The sequence below is a fragment of the Diceros bicornis genome, chromosome 20 (genome assembly GCF_020826845.1).
Source record: "Diceros bicornis minor isolate mBicDic1 chromosome 20, mDicBic1.mat.cur, whole genome shotgun sequence".
Lineage (NCBI taxonomy): Eukaryota > Metazoa > Chordata > Mammalia > Perissodactyla > Rhinocerotidae > Diceros > Diceros bicornis.
Genome location: NC_080759.1, coordinates 48653781 through 48677798, shown reverse-complemented (window position 1 = coordinate 48677798; position 24018 = coordinate 48653781). Strand labels below are relative to the sequence as shown.

General features: G+C 41.2%; 1 protein-coding gene across 1 annotated transcript in view; it reads right to left on the bottom strand.

The window, feature by feature from the left end:
• MARCHF11 (membrane associated ring-CH-type finger 11) overlaps positions 1–12245 on the bottom strand; it is a 101484-nt gene extending 89239 nt beyond the window's left edge. The window contains exons 1-2 of the mRNA XM_058563497.1: positions 11700–12245; positions 10336–10491 (exon numbers count right to left, since the gene is read on the bottom strand). Coding sequence (XP_058419480.1) covers positions 10336–10491; positions 11700–12245 — 702 coding nt within the window. The remainder of the gene's footprint in view (positions 1–10335; positions 10492–11699) is intronic.
• Between the last annotated feature and the right edge of the window lie 11773 nt (positions 12246–24018).

Here is a 24018-nt window from a genome sequence, read left to right as displayed (position 1 = left end):
TATATTAAGCAAAACATGATTTTATACTAATGTGTCCAACTCTAATCCAGTACCGCATGGCTCATTCTAGTATACTCTTTTTTAATCATCCAGTTTATTTTCCTTAGAGTTATTAATATAATCTATAATCACCTAGTTTTTAAAATGTATTCACTTATTTATGGTCTGTCCCTCACCATCAAGAACTTAAATTTAGAAGCAGAGGTCTTACCTGTTTTAACCAACTCTGTAGCTCTAGGGTCTAGAACAGTGCCTGCTACATGGTAGTGGTTAATTTGTTGAATAAATGAAAAAATAATCAATAGAAAAGTATTTATTATATAATTCATAGTAGAAAATAACAAAGATGAAACATTTTAAGTCTACCCCTTGACATGAGTAAAATCATCTTCTAGACCAAAAATAAACACATATAAATCCATCACTATGCCTTATTATATTAATAATCTCCATGCACTCATTACTTGGCATTGAAATTGTCCCCACAGGCAACTCAAGGAATGGTTGGTGTTTTGCCACTAAAGTGTACTGTAGTTGAGCTTAATCATGTTCAAAATAAAGTAGCATACTTCTATCTCAAATTTCCTTCTCTGTAACAGATACTACCTTCAGTCTCAATAGGGTGCAGATCAGAGAGAAGAGGCAGACAGGACATGGGGAACTCATCACCAAATGTTTCACCAAATTACTCAAAACTGTTTCAATATCTAAGAGTCTTTCCCTCCATAGTCTAAGAAGCATGTGTCATCCAAAGCTACTCAACAAATTTTGGCAGAATTAGCTGTAATCTTGTCGGCTTAACATTTTTTCATTTCTTTCTATAACTTCTCAAATTGCTGAAAAGTCTCATCTAGATCTGAAAATGACTTTAATAGAAGCTATGACAGTATGACTGAGAGTCCACCATGAAAGGTAAAGGAAGACAGTTTGCAAGGGGATTGAAAAGTGGTTTTGAATTCAAGATTTTCTTTCAACTTTCAGGTATGAGCTTGGGTATGTGTAACATATACAATGTGGGCAAGGATCATCACCCCTATTCATTGTGTCTTTCTCTTCTAAAGACTGGAGCTTGCCCTGGAAACTTCCTATCTACTTGCCCCTACTAAAAAAACACAAGGCAGATGTTGTCAAGAAATGGAAGAAAGAGATAGAAGGAAGATAAAACAAATATATACAGAATGTTCAATATATACCTGGAAAATCCTGTACTCTTTTCTACTCTATTATACATTTTTTTTATATTCTTTATTTTTTCTTTAATAAGCCACTTACAAAAATATTTACGTAAAAAATATGCAAATGTAACAATAGAAAAGAAATTAATACTGGGGAGAAAGTAGGGGGAGAGAAAAGAGTGAAAGTATTTCCTGTGGCTTCTGGAATATTCTTTGACAAGAATATAAGCAAAATTCCCTGGACACTTCTGAGAGATGTTATCCTTCCTAAAATCTTTTTTTTAACAGGTTGAACAAACCAAGGCAAGCCTAGGTCAATTTCTTGAAATAGTTCCCTGTTTATGTGAACTATTTTGTCACTCGAAGTCATGACACAAATGAGTGTCACGGCACAACTGCAGTCCATATATAACAAAGGAGTGCCTAGAGGGTTCCCAAAATAAGAGCTAGATGCTTACAGGGAGGGCCCCAGTGCCCAAATTAAACTTTGGCCACTTGCACATAATTAGCATACCAAAATGAGAAACCAAACCAAAAGGCACATCAAGCAATGGAGCTCTGTTACTATGATAAGGATACAATGCTCAGGTGTCATCAGTCAAAATGAACTATCTTGAAGAGATAACAATGAGAGAGACAGCAGGTTTCTAGAGGGTAGTTTCAGAGCATATCACACCTAAAGGAAGGATGGAATAAGAAATGTCTCCTCAATAAGGTCTCTTATCGACTTTGCCTACGTAGAAATGCTTCCTGGTTTTTGTCACATCTACCCACAAGACTGCTTCCAGTCCACCTCTACTTCTATGGGACTTCATTTCGCTAAATCACGTAGAACAGCTGTTGAATTATGAGTTATGCTCACAAGGAAGACGTTGTCAAATATCCAAGGATATAGAAAGCACAAGCCACAAGGTAGTTTTTCTTGGCCGAGTCCTCAGTGTCTACCATCCATTTACTTGTAATTGTAGGCGATTATCTCCTCTTCAGTCCACTCCCTGCCCCGCCGGAGGGCTGGAAGCACTCTCACTTTGCCCTCAGAGTCATCCCATTCTACTCTTAGAAGGTCCAAAAATAGAAGGAAGCTGAGTGTCCTTTGTTCCAATCCCTTTAGCCAACATCAGTCACATCCCAGCAAAGCCACACACCCAGGCAAAGCAGGAAATGAGCGAGGAAATAGTCTATTCTCTTGCCACATCTCCCTATGTTGGAGTATTGTATTCACCAGTAGAAAATCATTTTTGAAATTATGTTACAACTGTATAAACTGCTCATCAAAAAAAAAAAACTCACCTTGTTTTCAGCCAGGTGGCAAATTCAGACCAAAAAAATTATACCCAGTAGAAATTCTTAGCAGCTCATCTATACCCATGATCATAGAGTAAAATTTCCAACAAATTCTCTGAACAAACGCTAGACGAAATCCTTCAACCAGTGACAACCTCAAGAAAGCAAGTGTGTCACACATGGGTAATTTCACATTCACTGAGTCTTTTTTCATGACATTTTATTTTTTGAAAAGAACAGATATGTCTCAGTGGGAACTTTTTTTTTTTTAATTCTTGGTTTTTAAAAATAGATCCCACTCTTAAGACTTTTTCCTGTGGTCTAAAAGGCTGAACATATTTGCCCAGGCAGATTCAGAAGATGATTATTAGAAGGTCAACTTAAGAACAACTTGAAAATTAAAGACCAGTAGATGACTAATGTGTGAGCAATGAAGGCAACATGATTTAAGAAATTCTCACTGCAGAAATGTGAACAAGACCCCCATGTTTCTGTCCACCTTACTAAAACACTTGCTTATGCATGCATTCATTCATTCGTTCATTCATATCACAAATATTCACCAAATGCCCACAAAGTGACCAAGAAAGTGAATCTCAAGCTATATTGAGCTACGTTACTTAATTTGTTCCAAAACCTATCTCATTTTCTGCTATGCTTGCTCTCCTAGAAGGCAAGCTTGGAAACCCCAAGCAAACTGAAACAATATCCTTTTAAGACTTTCAAAAGGCGATATTCTCAGCACACCTGCGGACTTGCAGAGAGCCTGGGAGGACTTCTTTTAGGGACAGACCTGCGAGCATTCTCTAAAATGCATTCCAGAACTCAATGAGATGAGAGGGTGGCTTGTTCCAGGGACACTGAAGGCTTACTCCGAGATATCCTGCCTTCTACTTCTAACTTAACTAAAGCTACTCCTGGAAATTTAGGGTTTGAGTCTGATAGAACAAAGAAACTGTCTGGAAGAAACAACAGTTTTAATATTTAATATTAAGAAGTTAATAGCATTTCATAATGGACCTAACAGTGCCACGATTTTCTAAGTGATATAAGTTTATGATAATGTCACTCAAAATTACAAAGAAACATACAAAAATTTAAAAACACTTCACCCATTTAATTTTATAAGAGGTCCATTAACACCTAAGTCCATATCAATACTCCATTTATTTAAATCAGGGGTTGGCAAAATACTGCCAAATCCCAGTGGACCAAATCTAGCTCACCACCTGTTTTTGTGTAGCCTATGTGTTTTTAAATTTCAACTAGTGGGGGGGGGGGGGGAATCAAAAGAAGGATATTATTCCCTTACACATTAAGGTTATGTGAAAATCAAATTTCAGGGTTTACAAGTGAAGTTCTACTGCAACACAGTCATGCTCATTCGTTTATATAAAGTCTAGGACTGCTTTCGTGCTAGGAAAGTAGTTATAATGGCCCTCAAAGCCTAAAATATTTACTATCTGGCGCTGGACAGAACAGATTTGCTGACCTCTGGTTTAAATAACAAGATAAATGTTATCAAGTGAAGACATTTTGGAGCCAACAAGGTTCCTCTACCCAACCACTTGCCACCCTCAAATCTTCCTGCCACCCTAACTTGGTTTGACCAGTAAGTTTGCCAAGCTCCACCCCAGAGGAGGTTCTTACTTCTACAGGCAGCTGTGTGGAGGGGCCAAGAGAGCAAAGAAGATAAAGATGTCAAAAGGGAAATACTAAAAAGAGCCAAAAAAATGTAGAAAAGCAGATGTGTGTAGAGAAGAAAGTTCTGGAAAGTATCATCTATCGGGACCACATCATCCCTAATCCTCTCTCTATAAAGGTTAAAAGCAAATGCCAGCACACAACACCCTACATGGCCTCCATCTCTTTGTACCACCTTCTCAGAACCATCTGGCTTTGAGACAAATTGTAAAATCACTGTACACACGGCCAGAAAGTGAATAAGTTGGCTATAGCAGTAAACAAAGTATAATTTACATATTTTATTCAGCAGAGAATCATTAATCAGTTCTAGTGAGTATAATGAAGATTCATGTGTCCTGAGAAGTAGTAAGCAAATGAAACAAAAATAATTTCAAAGACGAGGAAATTGTCTCTTGATGTGTTCTTTACTTTGACATTTTTAATTACCTATAACATACGCCAGCATATGTTTTAAAATATTACATTTTAGCATTATTTCTCAGTTGTTCAGGCATGGTAATGAAGAGCTTCCCCTCAGCTTGTCTTTTGCTATTAAACTTACAGAAAACATTAGTGACAGCAACAGAGAAAAAAGAAAAGCGGTGGCTCACCATGTCAACTAGGTTGTATGTATGAAGACATTTTTAATCCACAAAATGCCTTGAAATAGTATTTCAAATGACAGCATGCAACTCGGATAAAATAATGCTCTGATGTTTTCTTAATACATTTCAAAATCACAGCCAATTTTCAATGATAATTTGTCAGCTTCTCCTGGCGCATCAGCCACATCATGAGAGCAACTTCATCGCTTCTGAAGGTGGAAATACCCCTTTCACGACAGAGCCCCATTTAGGAAAATAATGACCACAGGGGTCTCCAGAAGTTAACTAAAGTTCTATTAGCACTTCACAAATAGGTCCAGAAGTTGTACCTTAAAACAACAGCCGAGATGAGCCCATCTGGTGCCAACTTCCTCTCTAATTCAAGACTAACATGGTGAATCCCAGAGTTTTAAGAACATGGATAAAAATGAAAAATATTCTCAAGCCATTCTCCTTCCTAGGAGATGTCCCGGTCATTCTTATCGCTATGAGAAGAGCTGTTGCTGACAGCACACTGTTAAGTGTTTAAAGGAAAAGCAGTAAGTGGAAGGCTAATAAAAATGTTAGAGGCTAGTAAAAGTGGTCAGGGGCCTAATACCTGCGAAGGTATATGGCCCACACGCAAGTCTCAACCCCTTCCCAGGCAAGCCCTTCCCTAGTCATTTCCTCTTGTGCTCTGAGTAATGGAGGAGGAGGAAGGAAAGCTGACGGACACCACTATCCGCTGTGAGCGCCCCTTTGTGATTGTCCCCCAGGGATCTGGGGCTTCTTGGACCTCCTGCCTACTCACACACACCCTACCCAACACGAGGCTTTCCAGAGGATAAACAAACAACGGCTGCCCAATGACACAGAATAGCACTGCCCTGTGCTTGGCCACATGTAAAAACGTCTCATAAATGGGATTATGAGCAGATGTCAATAAAGACTCACGGGCAGGGACATCTGGAGAGTAAAGTTCTCATGTGCTGAGATCATTATATCTCATTACACCTGATTTTTAAAATGCTGATTCATTCATTCTTTATGATAACAAATTTGATCAGAAACCAAGATGGGCTCTCCAAGAAAAAGCAGGGAGTTAAAATATAGGAATAAAGAATGATATGGCAAGAGGAGTCATTAACTTCACTTTGGTGACAGCAGACTGAAGGCAACAACAGGGACCTGTGAGCACTGTTGCTGTGAGCAATTGAAGGTCCCCATCTATTAGTTGACTGAACAAGTAAAAAGAATCAGAACCCATACTGAAACGTCACCTACTATGTTCTGGGCACTATTCTAAGCTATATTATATTTATATAGTATATATAAGCTATACTATATTTATGTATATAAATATGTATATTTACGTATATATAATATGTAACATATATTTATGTATTTAATCCTAAAAATAATGTATAAAATAGGGGCCATTATTATCTTTTAAAGATGGGTAAACTGAAACACAAAGAGTTAAGTAACTTGTCCAAGGTGAAGTAGCTATTACCTTCAATTTACATAGTATTTTTCTATGTTTGGGCAGTATGGTCTGTCTTTAATAACAAGTTTTAAGTTTCCTGTAAAATATTTTATCTAGTAAATGTTATCTCTTCAAACATCTATATTTCTTGATAAAGTACTGAAGGCATCCATAAACTTGAATATAGCTTAATTAGTTTATAATGTCACCAACATCTCAAAATAAATTTGATCTATGTTCTTAGATTCCACTAATTTTATACCATACTACGAGATTCAAAACAGAATTAGCTTTTACTCTTAAAATATCATTAATGCATCATCTCGAATACGTTAATCAATAAAATGGATTCTGCAAGTAGGTAGGAAGGTAAATGCATGTTAATTACTTCAAATGTCTTAATTAACTCCTACTGCTAATGATACAGCAATTAAGGTTTAAATATGTTGTAGAGGATACATCAGTTTTCTATCGGGTCATGTTGCTGAGTATCACTGAAATCCAATGAAATGGGGAGGTTTAGACCCAAATTCTCAAAGAATTCTAATCTCAACAAGAAAAACAAGTAAAACTAAGGTTTTAGACTCATTGCAGCACGTTTCCCTCACACACACCTGATTCCCGGTTAGTTGCTCCTTTCCCTGCTCTGTTCCCAAGTCCCTCTGAGCACCAGGAGGTACAATGTGGTAATCATCACTTGTGAAAGTGCTGGAGGACACGCACCAAGCACCACTGACGGAATCAACCTCCCAAACATTTGTTTAACCTTCTTTGTTTCTGAGCCCTGGGACAGAAGTTATGGTGGTGCCTGCTGACCAAGCTGGGCCTGATGAAGACCAAACGCAGAGACCAGGGTAGGTTCATAGAGCCATTTCAGAAGCTGTCTCCTGCGGCAGATTAAAGATGACCACTCTACTTAAAGGAAGGAGACATGGAGTCTATTTTCCCTTCTCTTGAATCTGGGTTGGTCCTGTGACTTGTTTTAATCAAGAGAATGCAGCAGACATGAAACCATGTGACTGCCAAGGTTGGGCCTTAAGAGATCTGTAACTTCTACTATCATGCTCTTGGAACCCAACTATCATATTGTGAGATGCCCAAGTTGCGTGGAAAGAGAACTGAGGTGCCAGCTGACAGCCCCAACTGAGCTTCCAGCCAACAGCCAGCACCAAGATCAAGTCAAATGAGTGAGCCATCTTGGATGTTCCAATCCAGTCAAATCTCTTGATGATTACAGCTCCAGACTGACACCACATGTGGAGAAGACCATCCCAGCTGACCTCAATCAACCCAGACTCTTCAGAGATAATAAATGAGGGTTGTTTAAACCACTAAGTATTTGATATTGTTTGTTATGCAGCAATAGATAGTCAAAGCCTTTCTAGACCATCTTAGAGACCCGGGCGGAAACTAGATCCTGCTTGACTCAACATTACACAGTATAAGTCATGAAAGACCCAGAAACTCAGGGTGACTATGATGGAGTTGAGAAGAACACTTTCCAGTATGGGGCACAGTGGCTAAGACCATGGACCCCGGAGCCAGACCGACTAACTTTGAATCCTGGCTTTGCTTTTTACTAGATATGTACCTGTAAAGTTACTTAACTTTTCTGTGCCTCAGTTTCCTTTTGTGTAAAATAGAGATAATAATATTCCCTACGTCATAGGTTTCTTATGAAAATTGAATATCAGTATCAGTATATGTTAAGCACTTAAAACAGTGCCTGGCACAGAATAAGAGATCAGTAAATGTTCTCTTAGTTTCATTATTTATTCTCTATTCTGTTCTACATCCCAGCAACCACCCACTCATGGCGATGGGAGGGCTCTATACTTAGGACAGAAGGATACTGAAAATGAAGGAGAGGGCCATAACATGCTTCCTATTTGATCCCGCACCATGAGGAAATGGATCTCTACCATGCCATAAAGCGTGAGTGTGATAGATGCTAAATCGAATTGGCCTCACACCGGCAAGGGAGAAAACCAAAAATCAGAGTAAATGCTCAGTTTGTGGATCATCTATCACAGAAATGTCAGACGATTAATCCAACTTTATCTGAGAATAAACTACTTCAAAGTATGAGAATCTACACTTTGGGAACCCTATATCTGATTTCTGTTCATTAAGATTACTGAGTTTTATATGCATATAATATAGTCCTAGAAAGTTATTTTCTTGGGCATGATCTGAACCATCATCATCACATTCATATCAACTTTGTTTCTAAATATTATTTTCTAGTTCACTGCAACAAACAGATCTGATTATAGATCATCGTAATACTTGCATATGTCGTAATAACCCTAAATATATTAGTAATACTGGGTTAATTTTTGGGTTTTGGTTATTTTTGTTTTGATTTGATTTTTTGGTCATATCATATACATATTTGGGGGAATTGCTTTAGTTAAAAGAAATATTGAATGATTTTTTTTAATGAAGCAAAACATAGTGGTAATCAATTCATTTTGCTATAGAATTAGAATTAGTAAATTGTATTTTTTGCCCCAGCCCTGTGTCTCTTCTCTATTTTAAAATTATATCAAGGACCAACTTCTATTTACTTCAAAGTAATCATCCCAAGTGAATTAATACATAGCAGCCACAAGTTAAAGTTTTTGAAATACTTAGCATTCTATTTCAGCTCTTGAACATTCGATCACAGCACGTCTCATGGGACTTTTCTCTGCATCCCCAAAGCTCTCCATTTCTCATCTCCACATATGTCTATTCATAAAATTACTGTAGATTCAATTGTATTACTCTTATCCTGGTCTTTGGACCTGGTTCCATCTGTTTTTCAAGACCACTATAATGGATCCATAAATTGACACCCAAGTAGCTCAATCAATTAGCGGTTCTGGGAAAACGTGTCAGGTGTATGCCTATCTTCAGCATGCTAACATCACTCATCCACATTAGTTACCCTTCTTTCCAAATTATTTATAAGCCTTAGGTCAGCTTGAGAAAATTCATATTTTCATTTCACGCTTGCTAATCATGCCTTAAATGGTGAGTATCAGAGATGCAAATTAATTGCAAACTATATGAAGGAGGCAAATTAACAACCATGAAATATAAATTATTAATGCAGTAGTAATTCAGCTTCCAGGTTCCTTCTGCAAATACTAACAATTTCACCTATTTTATATGGCTCAATGCATACTAAATTTGGTAATTTAAATAGAAACAGGCAACACTAGATTTTATTACTTTCTTTTCCTCCTAACTTTTTAACTCCTTCTTCCTTTTCTATTACCTCCTTTGTCTCTGTGTTTTGAACCCTACTCTTTTACGTCTGCTTAACTTCAGCACCACGTCACTACCAGATCTCATCAATTACACACTATTATGCTTTAGATGGCATTCTGAATATTTTGTATTTTACATTACACCAGTCTATTCAAAGAACTGAATCAGTTCCACCATGAAAAAAAAAATCAAAAGCTTACTTTTCCGAAGGCATCTGTAGGGTTAGGATTGTATTATTATGTGATTATACACAAAAAGCTTAAGAATATATACAATTTCAGTAGTATTATTGAGACTAATTGTTGGGAATGCTTCTGCACGCACTATGTAGTTGAACACAGCAAAGAATGAAACTAGCCAAAATTAAACTGTGAAAAAATCTCATATGAAAAAGAAAGCCTGGTTAAGTGAAAAGAGTGTTCAGATTAGCACTAATAGATTCAACCAAAGTTTCCAGACTAGTAAAATTTTGCTTTACTTGCACCTGTTTTCCATAAATGGAGACCAGCCAGGGCTTCAATGCTTAAATTAAAAATATTACTAAAATAAATGGTGTAACATTTCTAATTCATAACATTGATTTAATTGGAGTATAAGACATTTACCAACAAGGATGGGTATAATCTCATCAGTAAACAACAAATTAATAAAGGAAATCATTTGAATAAAATGTCTTTGGAGTTTCTCAGATAAAAATCTCACAGATTTCTCAAAGCACATCTCTACAAATTCTAAATCTTGGTTTCACCGTCATTCGCATAAAATGTTTTTAAGTAGTATATGTAAATATCCTTACTAATAACTCAAGTGTACTTATGTTTAGCAAAATTATTTCAGGGAAAAAAATGTCACAAATGCTTACCTGGCAAGGTTGTTTCATTTTAATGGCTATAACATGGTATCTATAGCAGCAGAGTTCGCAGGTCCAGGAACCCCTCTCACTGATCCACTTCAGCAGGCACAGCTGATGTGTATACCGGACCGACCCATCACATCGGCAGGGGTTTAACAGCTCCCCCTGAAAAGAAAACGGCTCACAATGAATAGTTGTGCTTGTGCCTCTATTTTAAAAATCTAACACCTGCTTTCTTTTCTTTCACAGCCATTTACCCAGGATACAAGCATCAAACTCTACTCTAGAAAATGAAATTAAATTTGTATACCTCTGATGGGAATGAAACTAAAGTCTTAAAACTATTTCAAAGATATTGCTTAGAGTTATGACATAAATGTTCTATCAACATACAAAACGTCTGCAAGATATAGCTCCCAATACCCTTGGGGAAAAGCTGTACTATTAAATCTCTTTAATAACTTTTAAGTGGATGGTCAAATGCATTTCCTCTGCAGTTATTCTTAATCATTGCTGAAGAAGAAATGCATGGCATCCCAGAAAGTAGCCTGCAATAGCATTATGCTTTTATTTTTTTCTAAATGTAGCATCATAAATATTGACTTAGGGCACTATATTCCTGAAAGCCTGCATATTCTTACGCAATTTCCTTACTTTTAAAAATATTAAGCCTAATGTTTTCTCAGACCACACATTTTGTAAGATCTATTATCCTGTTGTCTCCATGATTACTCTCTAGAAGTTTGCATGCGCCTCTAATGGAGTTTATAATTTTAGAATTGTGTTTCTAACAAAATATAAAGTACATTGTTGGCTAAATAGCCTTCTTTCACAAGGTCAAAGTACATTCCCATTTCTCTTGTAAAAACTGTACCACACTTTTCACATCAGTGAGATGAAGTCACCAAAATTTGCAATAAGGAAAGACCCTGCCCTTTTGGTTTTGACATGACTCACCCCCAGTTTGTATTCTAAGAGTATCTGTCTCAGGATACATTTGTAGAAAGAGGAAAATTGGTTTGTTGCTAAGTATAAACCAAAATCCATTTAGTAATTCACAAAACAGATACTTATGGCATTATCATTAAAGCACCTGAGGAATGTGTAACCGCAAGACCAGGTAGGAAAAAAGAGTGTAGATCAAATTAAACTCTGTGTTCACCACCGGGGCATTTTTATCTGTCTTCACAGAAGGGGAAAGGGAACGCACAGCGGCCACTGCTCAGTTGGCTGGACCGGACATGCCCGGCAGCAGAGGAACGAGGAGGCGAGCGCTGTCCGTGGTGCTGAAAGGTCGGCCGTCGCGGACAGACAGCGGCCCAGCCGCGACCCGAGCCCACCGCCAGCTGCCGTGGGGTCCCGCCGGGCCTTACCTGCTCGGCGCCCTGAAAGCAGATCTTGCAGATGGGCTGGTGGTGCTGGTGCTGGTGCCCGGGGCGCTGGTCGCCGCCGCCACTGCTGCTGCTGCGGCTGCTACACACCGAGCGCGTCTCGGGCTGGTCGCCGGCGCCCCGCCGCTCGCCCTCCCCGCCCGCGCCGGCCTCGGGCTCCCCGGGGCCGCCCTTCCCCGCCGCCGCCTCAGGGACCGCCGCCTCTGGAAGGCGCCTCGGACCTTCCCCGGAGTCGCCAGCTGCCGACACCTCCTGGCCGGCGGGCGGCAGGGGCAGCGGCGGCGGCTCGTCCTCGCCCCTGTGCCGCGGGACCACCGCCGTCGGCGGCTCGTCGAGCCCCGCGGCGCGCTCGGGGGATGCAGGCGGCGCGGGCGGTGGCGGCAGGTGGCGCGGAGGCGCGGGGACCGAGGCCGGCTCTCCCGGCGGCGGCGGCGGCGGCGGCGGCGGGGGAGGCGGCGGGGGCGGCTCGGCGTCCCTGCTCTCCGCCCCGCGGCGCCGGCTGCCGCTGTGGCCGCCCTCAAAGCTCATGGTGGTGCCGCCGCCGGCCTCCTGCCAGCCCGGCTGGCGGGCCGGGCTCGGGCTGCAGCCGAAGGGAGACCAGAGGGCGTGGGGGAGGGACGGAAGGAGGGAGGAGGGTGAGGAGGGGGGACCGGGGTGCCAGGGGCTGGGGGCGGGACGGGGAGGAGACGCGGAGGGCCCGGCGGCGGCGGCAGGGGCGGCTGCTCCGCGGAGCCGCCGGCTCGGCTCTGATGGAGGCGGCGCGGAACTCCGCTGCGCGTGAGAGCCGCGCCGCGGGGGGCGGGGGGTGGGAGAACGAGGAGTGGGGGGAGGAGCAGCGCAACGGAGGGGTGGGCCGGGGGAGGGGGCGTATGGAAGGAGCTGGCGCGCGGCCGGGGGGAAGAGCGGAGGGGGCGCTCCGGCGGAGGGGGGATGTGGAGGGAGGCAGGTGCGAGCCCCGGGTGGGGTGCGGGGGCAACCGGCCGGGATTCGGGGGTGGAGGGGGGATCCCTCAGCCGCTTCCACCGACTCCGACCCCGCCCCGGGGCCGCTCACGTCGGTTCCGGGGCGGATTACCCCTCTCCAAACGGCGCGCACTGCGGCTCTCGTGAGCGAGCGGGGAGGGGTCAGAGGCCGCGGGTCAAGAAACCGTTACTGGATGGGCAAGTGCGATTCGGTGGCGCCAGGGTGGGTGGGGCCAGGGTGGTCTAACTGGACACCCGCGTGGGAGTAGGGGCGCGGGAGGTGGGTGCCCTGGGCGCGCCCGAGTGCGCTGAGCAGGGCGCGGGAAAGAGCGCACGGGTCCTGAGGACTAACTGCCTCTGCCTGGCGATCGCTCCCAGCCCTCAGAGCCCTCTGCTTCAAGGGCACTCGCACTGATCCATCAGAGCCCTAAAAACAGAAGTCTTTGGAGTCTATGTTCTCCCTCTGTCCTCCTCGCCCCCTCTCTCCTGCAGTGAGTGTCCCGGTTTGTTTGTAAATATCTTGGTGACATTGTAAATATCTTGGGTCATTTCCTGGAGTAATTCTTCCTAGTGACCCTGGTGCCAACGTTCTGTGGCGCGTGGTCACTTTCATCCTTGCCATGTAAAGGACTCAAATGCCATCCCTCCTTCTCCCGGAGAAGTGGCTGCAACCTCTAGTCTCGGTTTTATGCACCCCGAAGCCAGTTTCTCTATAACTCTACTCCGCAAAACCTCTCTAGGACTCTCTTCCAGCAGGCAACACTCTCCTCAGTTCTTTTCCAAAAATAAGCTACCTTACCTGCAGGGAAGTAGACGGAAAACCGTGCATATGCAGTAGTTTCCAAATTCGTATGGTGTAAAATCATAAAGCACTGGATTTATGCTCTGCAATGTGGCTATCCAAATCAATGGTGATTTTCACTAGTGTAACACCTTAACGTCTTTGACACAATCGGCTTTCTTTCAGGGCAGTCATTTTTGGCTGCATTTCATAGCTGAAGACCCAGAATCAGATAGGCAAAGTAACTTGTTCAAGGTCACAGACTGTTAACAAAGAACTTTTGAGTTCCCTGACTCCAGATTTTCTAGCCCAGACACCCAATGATTTTTTTCCAATCCTCTCTCCTGCCTCCTAAAACAGTATTATAGTACATGGTGCATTTGGTGGCACTGACTTCTTAACAGTTAGATGTTCTGAAATGGTTGAAATAAACTACCAGCTTAAATTAATTTTTCCATTATAAATTTTGGCAATAAGAAGTATATTTGGTTTAAAAAAAAAAAAGTCCTACCTCTTTTGACAGAGATTGGTTTCGTTGGAAGGCAGAGAAAGAAGGTAGTAAAAAAGAATTCAAGAATGCTTTGTCACAAATGGTCCCAGATGAAATAGTTCCCAGGAATGTCCTCTAACACTTAGCCCCCTCAGACTAGCTTATTTTTGGCAGCAGAGTGGCAGGCAGCAAGCACATTTTTTAAATAATAATCTCTGAATGCCCTAGGAACTTATCACGTTGAAGAAATATGGTTGTAGATATGCTTTAATTTTCAGTCTTCACTTGTCAAAATGACATTGCACAAGTTTATATATTACCACAGTCCTAAGATAATCATAATATGCCTTGATCCTAAGTTCTTGAATTAAAAGCTGTCTAAATTGGTAAAAAAAAAAAAAAAAGAAAGAAAAAGAAAATCCCCTAAATAATTCAGTTTATGACTAGTAAATTTCTACTAGGTGTGATAAAGTACATTACTATTTGAAGGACAGCATAAAAGCTGTGGGTTCTGTACAAACAGTGCAGAATGACTCAGACAGCAGAGTAGCATGGATAAAGAGGAAATGGCCACAATGCTGGATGTGTCCTCTCAGTTGGTTGTTTCTGAAAAATAACTCCAGTAAGAGAAAATTAACTTTGATGTGGTGAGTAGCCACAAAAAAACATTATTTCCCAGCTTCAATGGCCTCCAAAGCTGACCTCTCCCTGCAAAAGAGAAATTTGTTCATGATCTTCAGTTTACTCGGTGAGTCTTCAATGGATCAAGGAAAAACCTTTGTAACTTTGACTGCATCTTGTGCTGTAAAAAATATAGAACAATGGGGGACATTCTCAGCTGCTGGCACCCAAGTGGAAGATATGATCGAAACATAGACATCAGATAACGAACATCAGGGCACCCGCAGCCACTGACAGCCATCCGACAGCTGATGTGCATCCACCACTAAAAAATGAATGAGAGGAGAAGCAATTCTATCAAATTAAGCAAATACTGAAAGGCACAGCCAACCTGCTTCAACCTATATAAAAGAGGAGAAAGACATAAATAATACAAAAGTGCCTGAAAAGTCTCCATTCTCATGTCTCCCTTCTCCCCTCCACACACAGAGTAAAAGTTACCCTTCACCAAGAGGTCTTTCACTATAAAGGTGCAAACTCTTTAGATACCAGGAATTTCTTGAGTTAAATCCAAGGATGGAGGGGAGGTAGGAGGGGCCCAGGCAATATGTCCCCAAAAGTTTTTTGGTGATATTAATGGATATCTGTAGGATATTCTCCTTGAACTTCCCTGGTGACCATATCCTGGAGCTGTCCCCTGGAGTCACCTCAGGGATGTTAGATAGAAAACAATCCAGGCTACACTAGGTCAGAGTGATTTCAGAATGCCTTTGAAGCTAAATTAGGTATGATGACCTAGATATGCCCTCCAATAGGAGGGTTAACAGTAAGAGAGTTAGCCTGGAGAGCTCTTTAGAATTGCTTATCAATTCTTTTAAGTATAGCTTAAACTACTTAAGTATATACTTAAAATTCTTGTAAGTATAGCTCCTCTCTAAGAATGTTCCAAAATTTTTCAGTTGGCACCCTTGGGGTGCACTAATTTGTCTCTGTGGTCACTGAGTACAATACACAGAATTCTCATTTGCTTCAAATATGTGAGAGAAAAGAAATTAAGAACTCTGTGTTATACAGCAACAAGATTATGTTGTGTGGGTCGGAGGGTGATTTTTAAAGGGGATAGTAAAGTGCAATCTGTGTATTGTGAGTACTCCATGCAGAGTGTAGCTTTGTTGTACGCCAAAACTGAAGCAGTGTCATCACCATACAACACAATGCTGTGTGCAGACCAGTCCACAATTTATATCTCCTATTCTAACCTCTCCACTGAACTCCAGACTCATGTATCAAATTGTCTTTGACTGCTCTACTTAGATCCCTAAAAGCCATTTCAAACTAACCCAGTCCAAACGCAAACAACACCCCAAACTTGCTCACTTCCCAATCTTCATTATGCCAGGAAACCACTTGTTCATTCATCTAGTTGCTTAAACCAAAATCCTTGGAATCATCTTTGACTTTAATTTTTCACATCATACATTCAGCATATCAAAAAATTCTTTCAGCTATCCTTTCAGAATATACTCCAAATTTCACTACTACTTTTCCCCTCCACCTCCACCATCCCAATTCAAACTACCATCGTGGTGCACTAGGACTGTCAAAATAGCCTCCTGTCTCCTTGTTTCTTACTCTTGAACCCATCCCCTGTGGCAGTGAGGATGATCCTATTCAAATGTAACGCCAATCATGTCGTCCCCCTGCTCAGTACCCACCAATAGCTTCCTATCACACTTGGTGCAATATCAAAAATCTTAGCATGCCCTACAAATCTTCAATCTACCTGGATATGTCTCTGAAAATATCTCCATACCCTTCCCACCACCCCATCCCCCTGCCCTGTCATTCATTCCTCCCACACTGATCTCCTTGCTATTCCCCAAATACACTCCCTCTTCACTTGTCTTCCAATTATGGCTCACTCACTCACTTCACTCAGATCTCTGCTTAGAGGCACCTCATCATGAACCTTCCTATCTGAAATAGAATCCTCCACTCCCATTTTAACTCTAATCCTTGCCCAGTTTTTCATATCACTTTACTACTCAACATTACAGGTTTACATATTGTACGTATTTTGTTTGCTTCCTTTCTCATCTAACATCATCCACTGGAACACTGGCTCCATCGGAGACTGTTTGGTTCACTGCTCTGTCCCCAGTGCCTAGACAGTGCCTGGTCAGAGAAGTACTCAGCCAGTACTTATTGAACAAACGTATGAATAATTCAGGCAATCAAGCAGGTAATTATTAATCAGCCTCTGTGTTTAAGGCACTGCACCGCTGGTTAAACCACGGTTCCTCCAGGTGGGAACACAATCTGCAGGACAATGAAGGATGCAGTCCCAGCACTTTGGTGCACTGCATGTGATGCAAAATATTTTTTTCATTGCTTAACCAAATTAACTAACTAAAATTATTCTGTTCTCTTAGTCATTCGTGGTTGCCGCCTAATTAGTCATTTGCTACCATGTATAAGTGAAGTCAAAGTCTTGGTTGACCTTGATCTCACGTTCAGTGAAGACATCAGAAATTTGAAAATGCATGCCCCTGGTCTTAAGGGAAGTGAAGGAGTATGGATGGATGGTCTCCACATCTGACCAGTCTCATTGATCATCCATCGTGTTCCTCATTTGATTTTACACAACACTGAATTCTAGCATTTGTCAATTCTACTCATAAGTTTGGTACTGTTCTTCCCTTGACTCTTTCTCTTTGCTTCTTGCATCTCTCCACTGTTCCCTGTCCCGCTGGCTCTTCCACTCGTAAAGGCTTCCAAATCGAAGCTGGCCCGCCAGTCCCCTCTCTCCTCTAACTAGGTGACCTGATCCTCGCAAGCTTCCTTTGACCTGGCATTTCTCCCAGTCTCTGAATGCTCACAGAGATGTAAACTCTGCATGCAAATAGCATCATAGCTATGAGATAATTAGCTTCCTAATTCCTATCAAAAGCACTTCCTTCAATCTCCCCCAAAACGCTTTGAGACCTTCAAAACAATAAAATATCTTAAGAGCATGTTTGATTTGTAAAGGATCATATTGCATTAAAAAAAAATTACAAAGAGTAACAAGCATTCTCCCTTGGTCTCCCTACCTTGAAACTTGGAAATGCAGAAAGGCTTTTTACCTGACAGGTCGAGGACATAGAAAATGTCAGGTTGCTGTGTACACTGGATATCCTAACCCTGAGTGACATCTGGAATGCAACTGGATCAGCAAGACCTGATAAGACCCCCCAGGCTTTAGAAGGATCTCGAATAAACCCAGCTCTGATTCCCCTCAGCTGAAAATCATCTATTTTTCTACCCAACTCACACATTAAATGCAATTTTTATGATCTTTATCATATTATGCCTTGCATGTGGTTAGGTGTGCACTTACCTGGGTTTCTTCCTCTTTCTGCTAGATTGTAAGCTCCTTGCAGTTTGAGTGTATCTGTTTAAATGAACCTTTTCTCTGAAGCATGTACTGTGATGGCTGACATTAGTGGAAGGTCAATAAATGTGGATTAAATAAGTGAATATTAACTGAAATCTTCATTCAAAAGGACTATTATTTACTTTTTTAAAGTTGTTGATAGAGTTTCATACAAATAACAACTTGAAGATAGCCATGCTTCCATGATGTTTGGAGGGAGAGCATAAAATTAGGTTACTAGAGAGAGAACTTGCTAGACAGAGACAAACTCTTCTACGGATGCCTTTATCAGAGCCCCTAAGGATCAATGTGATATTAATAAGTACAGTGAAACACCCAAGTCTCCTTTCTCTTCTCCTTTTCTCTGCCCTCTCTCCCTTGGGATACTTATCTCACCCACCTGGCTCCTGATCACAGGAGAGTAGAGATAGGAAGCAAGAAACCTACAAGGATGCTGTGCTGGAGCTTGGCTTCAGCAGGGTACCAGCCTGAATCCTGGTTGCTCTACCCATAGGATCCTAGGGTTTCCACTTCTTTCACAGGACCTCTGCCTACATTAGGAGCACTGGCCTGCTCTCCTCTGCCTTAGAAGAGTCTTTGTCCAGACAAGAAGAGAAGGCCACTCCATGTTTACACTAGACCACAGATTTCATATCCTACCCCAATTCCACCCCAATCCACCCCTTTTCCAGATTTTAAAAATTTCAGGGAAGTACTGTGATTGACCCAGTCTGGAGCATGAGCTGCTGACTGGTCACTGAACATCCCGTCAACAGAATTACGTGGTTGGTGTGGGTAAACAGCACCTCCTCGAAGGAAGAGAAATGTTTCCAGGGGAATGACCGCTTGACAGGTACAAACAGATTCTAACTCTCCCCACATCTTGGAATTTGACTTCTAGCTCATACGACTTACAGTACTTGTCAGCTTCTTCCTCCTGTCCACCTGAAGTCTCACTTAGCCGCTTCCAGCTAAGCCAACCACATGAAACCGCACTCCAAAAGATACTAAATGCAAAACCAGGAGTTATAAACTGCAGCTATATGCAAGGTTCTTAAATGCAGGAAGTTTTGAATAAGAGAACCTAACACAGTTAAAGAAAAATAATCTTTCATACGATAAGCATGAGCTCTATATGTTGGTGTACGTGTGTGTATGGAGGGTGAATAGATGGGTAGGTAGGGGATCCTACAATGATAGGTATCATCAGAAAGGGATTGAGTGCAAACCGTAAAACATCATCTTTTGTGCAATCAACAATTAGAAAGTGACAAATTTTTGGTAATACGTTTTGAGAGATAGATGGACCTGACCTCAGAAAAGCCATAGTCCAACTAAGAAGATAGTCACATAGATATAAACATGTTACACAGATTAAGAGTTATAGTAGGAGAATTAAAAGTGTTATGGAAGTATAGAGATAAACAATTCTGCATGGGAAAGATGATTCAGCCTAAGAAAAAGTTTCTCAGAGTAGGTCATTTGTACTGGGCTTTGAAAGCGAGCTAGGTGTGTGCCAGATGTGCTCCATTTCAGCAACTAACAAAATCAAGAGGATAGAGAAACTGCTGTGGATATTAGACTTAAGTATGAGGACTACAGAGACAAGGAAGAGTAAAAAAGATATCATTCAAGCTCATAAAAAATGAAGATGGTGATAAACAGGAAAAAAGTGAACCCACTACATACTGAACTACTAGAAGAAGAGCACAGCTTCTGTTGGAAAAAATGTCACTATAAGAAGAATTTAGACCATTTAATTTCCATGAAGTCACTGTTCCATCCAATGCAACCTAGAACAGCTGAGAACCGGGAAATAAGCAAATCAGCTTCCAAAAGACCACTTCAGCCCACTCCACACACCATCGCATAAAAATCCATTCACTAATGCTTCCACTTTCCTGTCTGGTGAGACCACTAGATCTGTTATATTTGGTTTTAAACATAATCTTAATAAATATGCTTACTTAATTTCCCTGTCCACAGCAAATTACAAATAACAAATTTGGAGATGTAGGCAGAGTAGCAGCTTCCGGAGGCAATAGCTAATATTCCAGCCCTCCTCCCAAAGAAGCAGACCCAGTAATTAAAAATCTCAGCAATGAGAGTCCACGTTAAGAGCGAATAGCTCTAGGAGCAGTTTAGTAAGCCCCTGGAGGAAGGTTTGCCCTGCAGCCTTGCATAATCTCTGATATTCACAATGGAGGGTGCGAGAGTCCGAGAAAGGTTCACAGCCTGGGCAATCTGTAAAGAACGATGAGACACGTGTTCAGAAGATTTCCTTTCAATATGGTTAATTACAGCTTTTTCCCACTTAACCAGATTAAAAAGTTTTCTTACACTCCCCGGCCCGCCCTCAGCGTCTCCCTCCACCCCCCAGCCCAGGCGGTGCCCCTATTTGATCGCCATCGCGCAGTGCCCTTCTGAGCATGAGCCAGCAGCATTTCTCTTACTCCCTCCGCGGGTCTATCTCCACCAGCCAATCCCAAGTTACTCGAGTCCAGAGCATTTATACACATGTAGAATTTATAGTTTGTCCCCAGTGCTTAGGACAAATGCACTGGTAGGTAATGGCTATTAAAAAAGTTTTACATGATGAACAAGGGAAATGAAGTGATCATAAGACTTTTAAAGAAGATTTATGTTAAAAATGAATGAGGCTTCAACTACATGAACAGTTCTTTTGCACTTACCAATGATAACTAAAATGGATCGATCATTTATTGGGTCAGGCTCTATTCCAAGCGCCTCACATGTTAATTTATTTAGTCCTCACCACAGTGCAGGTACTACTATCCTCATTATACTGATGAGGAAAAGGAGGCCAGAGACAATGAGTTGTATCCATTCAGGCAGCTAGTAAGGGACAGGGGCTGCCTTTGCACCCAGGCAGTCTGACCCCCAAGTCCATCCCCTTAACCACTCAGGTATACGGCTCCTGTGTTATTTAATTGATGGCAGACCAAAAACGAAACTTATGCTGCTAGAGGTGACTAAGATCATCAATGTAGCTTCACCGGTTTTTAAAAACCCTGTTTTTTAATCACTCTTATACCCTCCGCTTCTGTGAGTTCAATTTTTTTAGATTCTATATACAGTAGTCCCCCTTTATTCGAGGTTTTAGTTTCCCATGGTCAACCGCGGTGTGAAATAGCAAATGGGAAATTCCAGAAATAAACAATTCATAATTTTTAAGTGGTGCACCATTCTGAGTAGTGTGGTGAAATCTCGCACCATTTGGCTCCACCCCTCTGGAGACGTGAATCATCCCTTTGTCCAGAGTATCCAGGCAGTATAGGCTACCTGCTCTTTAGTCACTTAGCAGCTGTCTGGGTTATGAGATCAACTGTCCCAGCATCAGAGTGCTGATGTGCCAGTAACCCTTATTTTCCTTCATAATGGCTCCAAAGCCATTGGCAATGATGCTGGCAATTCAGATATGCCAAAGAGAAGCCATAAAGCGAAAGGTGAAAGTTCTTGACAAGAAAAAACATCACATGCTGAGGTTGCTGAGATCTACGGTAACACTTATTACAGTATATCGTTATGATCGTTCTATTTTACTATTAGTTGTTGTTAATCTCTTACTGTGCCTAATTTATAAATTAAACTTTATCATATGTATGTCTGTATAGGAACAAACATAGCATATATGGGATTTGATACTATCCACCATTTCAGGCATCCACTGGGGGTCTTGGAACATATCCCTTTCAGATAAGGGGGGTCTACTATATAAGGAAGATCATACGGTATTTGTCTTTCTCTGTCTGACTTACTTCACTTAGCCTAATGCCCTCAAGTTTCATCCATGTTGTTGCAAATGGCAGGATTTCTTTCTTTTGTAAGGCTGAATACATTCCATTGTATATATAGACCACATTTCCTTTATCCATTCATCCACTGCTGGACACTTAGGTGGTTTCCACATATTGGCTATGGTGAATAATGCTGCAATGAACGTGGGAATGCAGTGTTAAAAGATAAACTGAGAGGTGTATTAAAATTTTGAAGAGTTTATTTGAGCAAAAATTGATTTGAATTAGGCAGCATCCAATCAAGCAGAGAGAAAGGAGCTCCAAGGATCTGTCCAAAATGAAAGACTTTTATAGGCAGAAGGGAGCAGGAACAAGGAAGTCATGCTAGGTCAAAAAGTGGATTGGTTGTGGCAAGGTCACTTCCTTTAGGGAAGTGTGATTCCTGATTGACTGGTTGAAGATTCCATTTCTGGGAGAGCCCAAACTGCAATTAAGTCAAGTCTCCATTTGGTGATGTGGGGCTTAGCATAAATGACTCCATTTTAGGCCTGTGGTCTTGTTTTTAACAAAGGTAAACTTGACTTTCATCTACATTTTCACATTTCTGCTCCGGAGCAGCAGGGAAAGTTAGGATAGGGGGCGAGGGGGGATGGTTAACATGTCTGACCTTTCGAGATTGATAGCATGAAATATCATAGCTCTCCTCTTTCAAAATTGTTTCTTGATGCCACTGGCAAAGAGAAAATAACAGAAGTGGAGGGGCATTGAGTTGAGTAAGTGTGACATTTTCTAGGCTCTCATCTGTGTACTGTCTGGAAAAAAAAATCCTGCTGTAAAAGACGTATTCACTTGAATGTTAAAGAGACTAATTAATTTCTAAATCGTGATTGAAAGTGGTAACACAAGCCTCACCCTAACTCTGTGGTTCTCAGGGAGCAAATTTGCCCACTCCTATCCCCCATCCTTTGGGGACATTTGTCCATGTCTGGAGACATTTGGGGTTGTCACAACTAGTGGGGTGGTGCTTCTGGCAAAGAGTTGGATGGAAGCTAGGGGTGCTACTGAATATCCTACAATACGCAGAAGGAAGAATTGTCTGGCCCAAAACGTCAAGATTGCCAACATAGAAAACCCCCACCCCAAATAATAGCAAAACTCTTCCCAAAATACAAGTACAGGAGAAATAGTTAAAATTTTAAAAGCAGCCCTGGAAAAGAAATGATAAACTACACAGAGAAGAATATTCTGGAAAAAAAGTTTCAGAAGAAGTATAAAAATAACAAATAACAATGAGAAGTTAAATATTAGTGTATTTTTTTTTAATCTTGAAAGAAGTAGAAACAATTAGGAAAGAAGGATGGTGTCCAAAGACTAATTGGACAAGCTATGCATAATACAAGAACGTGTGCTTAAAATGAAAAGCTAATTTAAAATAGATTAAAAGTAATGAATGTGCAAGAGGCAACTCATAACAAACTGGTGAGAGTCACTTTCCTTTGAGTTATTTTTCATCTTTTCCAGTGCTCTGTGAACAGGCTTCCCACTGATTTCAAAGGATATTCTGGTTTTGAGATTAGTTTTATGGAAGCGAAAAATTAGACTTGAAAAGTTACGAACTCCCAGTAATATAGATTTTAAAACTCCTAAAATATAGGAGCATGCTTGTATAATTTATGAAATCCATGTAGTCAACAATAATATTTTGATGATAGTAATGGGAATGATACCTGTATTTCTAGGAGGGGTGGTAGTAATGATAAGAAAAAATTCTACTGGTGTGGGAAAATGTACTCCTCATAAAGCAGGTTTAATACCAAAAACACACAGAAGAAATCCCCAAGCATCAATCACACTGGTAACTCTCAGACAAAAAGAAAACCTTTATATGACATTATTATATTTTTTCAGATTTTATCACTTATATAAGAAAGGGAGTAAAATATGCTACCCCAAAATAGCCTCTTTGGTGTAAGGATTATCTTGAGCTGATTTTTAAGAAACAGCAGGCTCAGGAAAAGCTCTGAAAACCAACAAGTTACTCTTTGTAAGGCACATTTACATTTGTAAGGGAAATCTCCATTTGTAAGGGTGTCTCCCTCTCTGTAGAAGACAGCCTTCTACAGGAAGAGAAGGATGACTCTAATTCTCTAGGAACTCTTATCAACGGAGAAGGCAAGGACCTAAATCTGCATAGCAACCTTACCCTTGTTTACCGTGCTTTTCCTGGTCACCTCCCATAACTGGCTCCTCCCACCCTCCAACATCTTCTTTTGT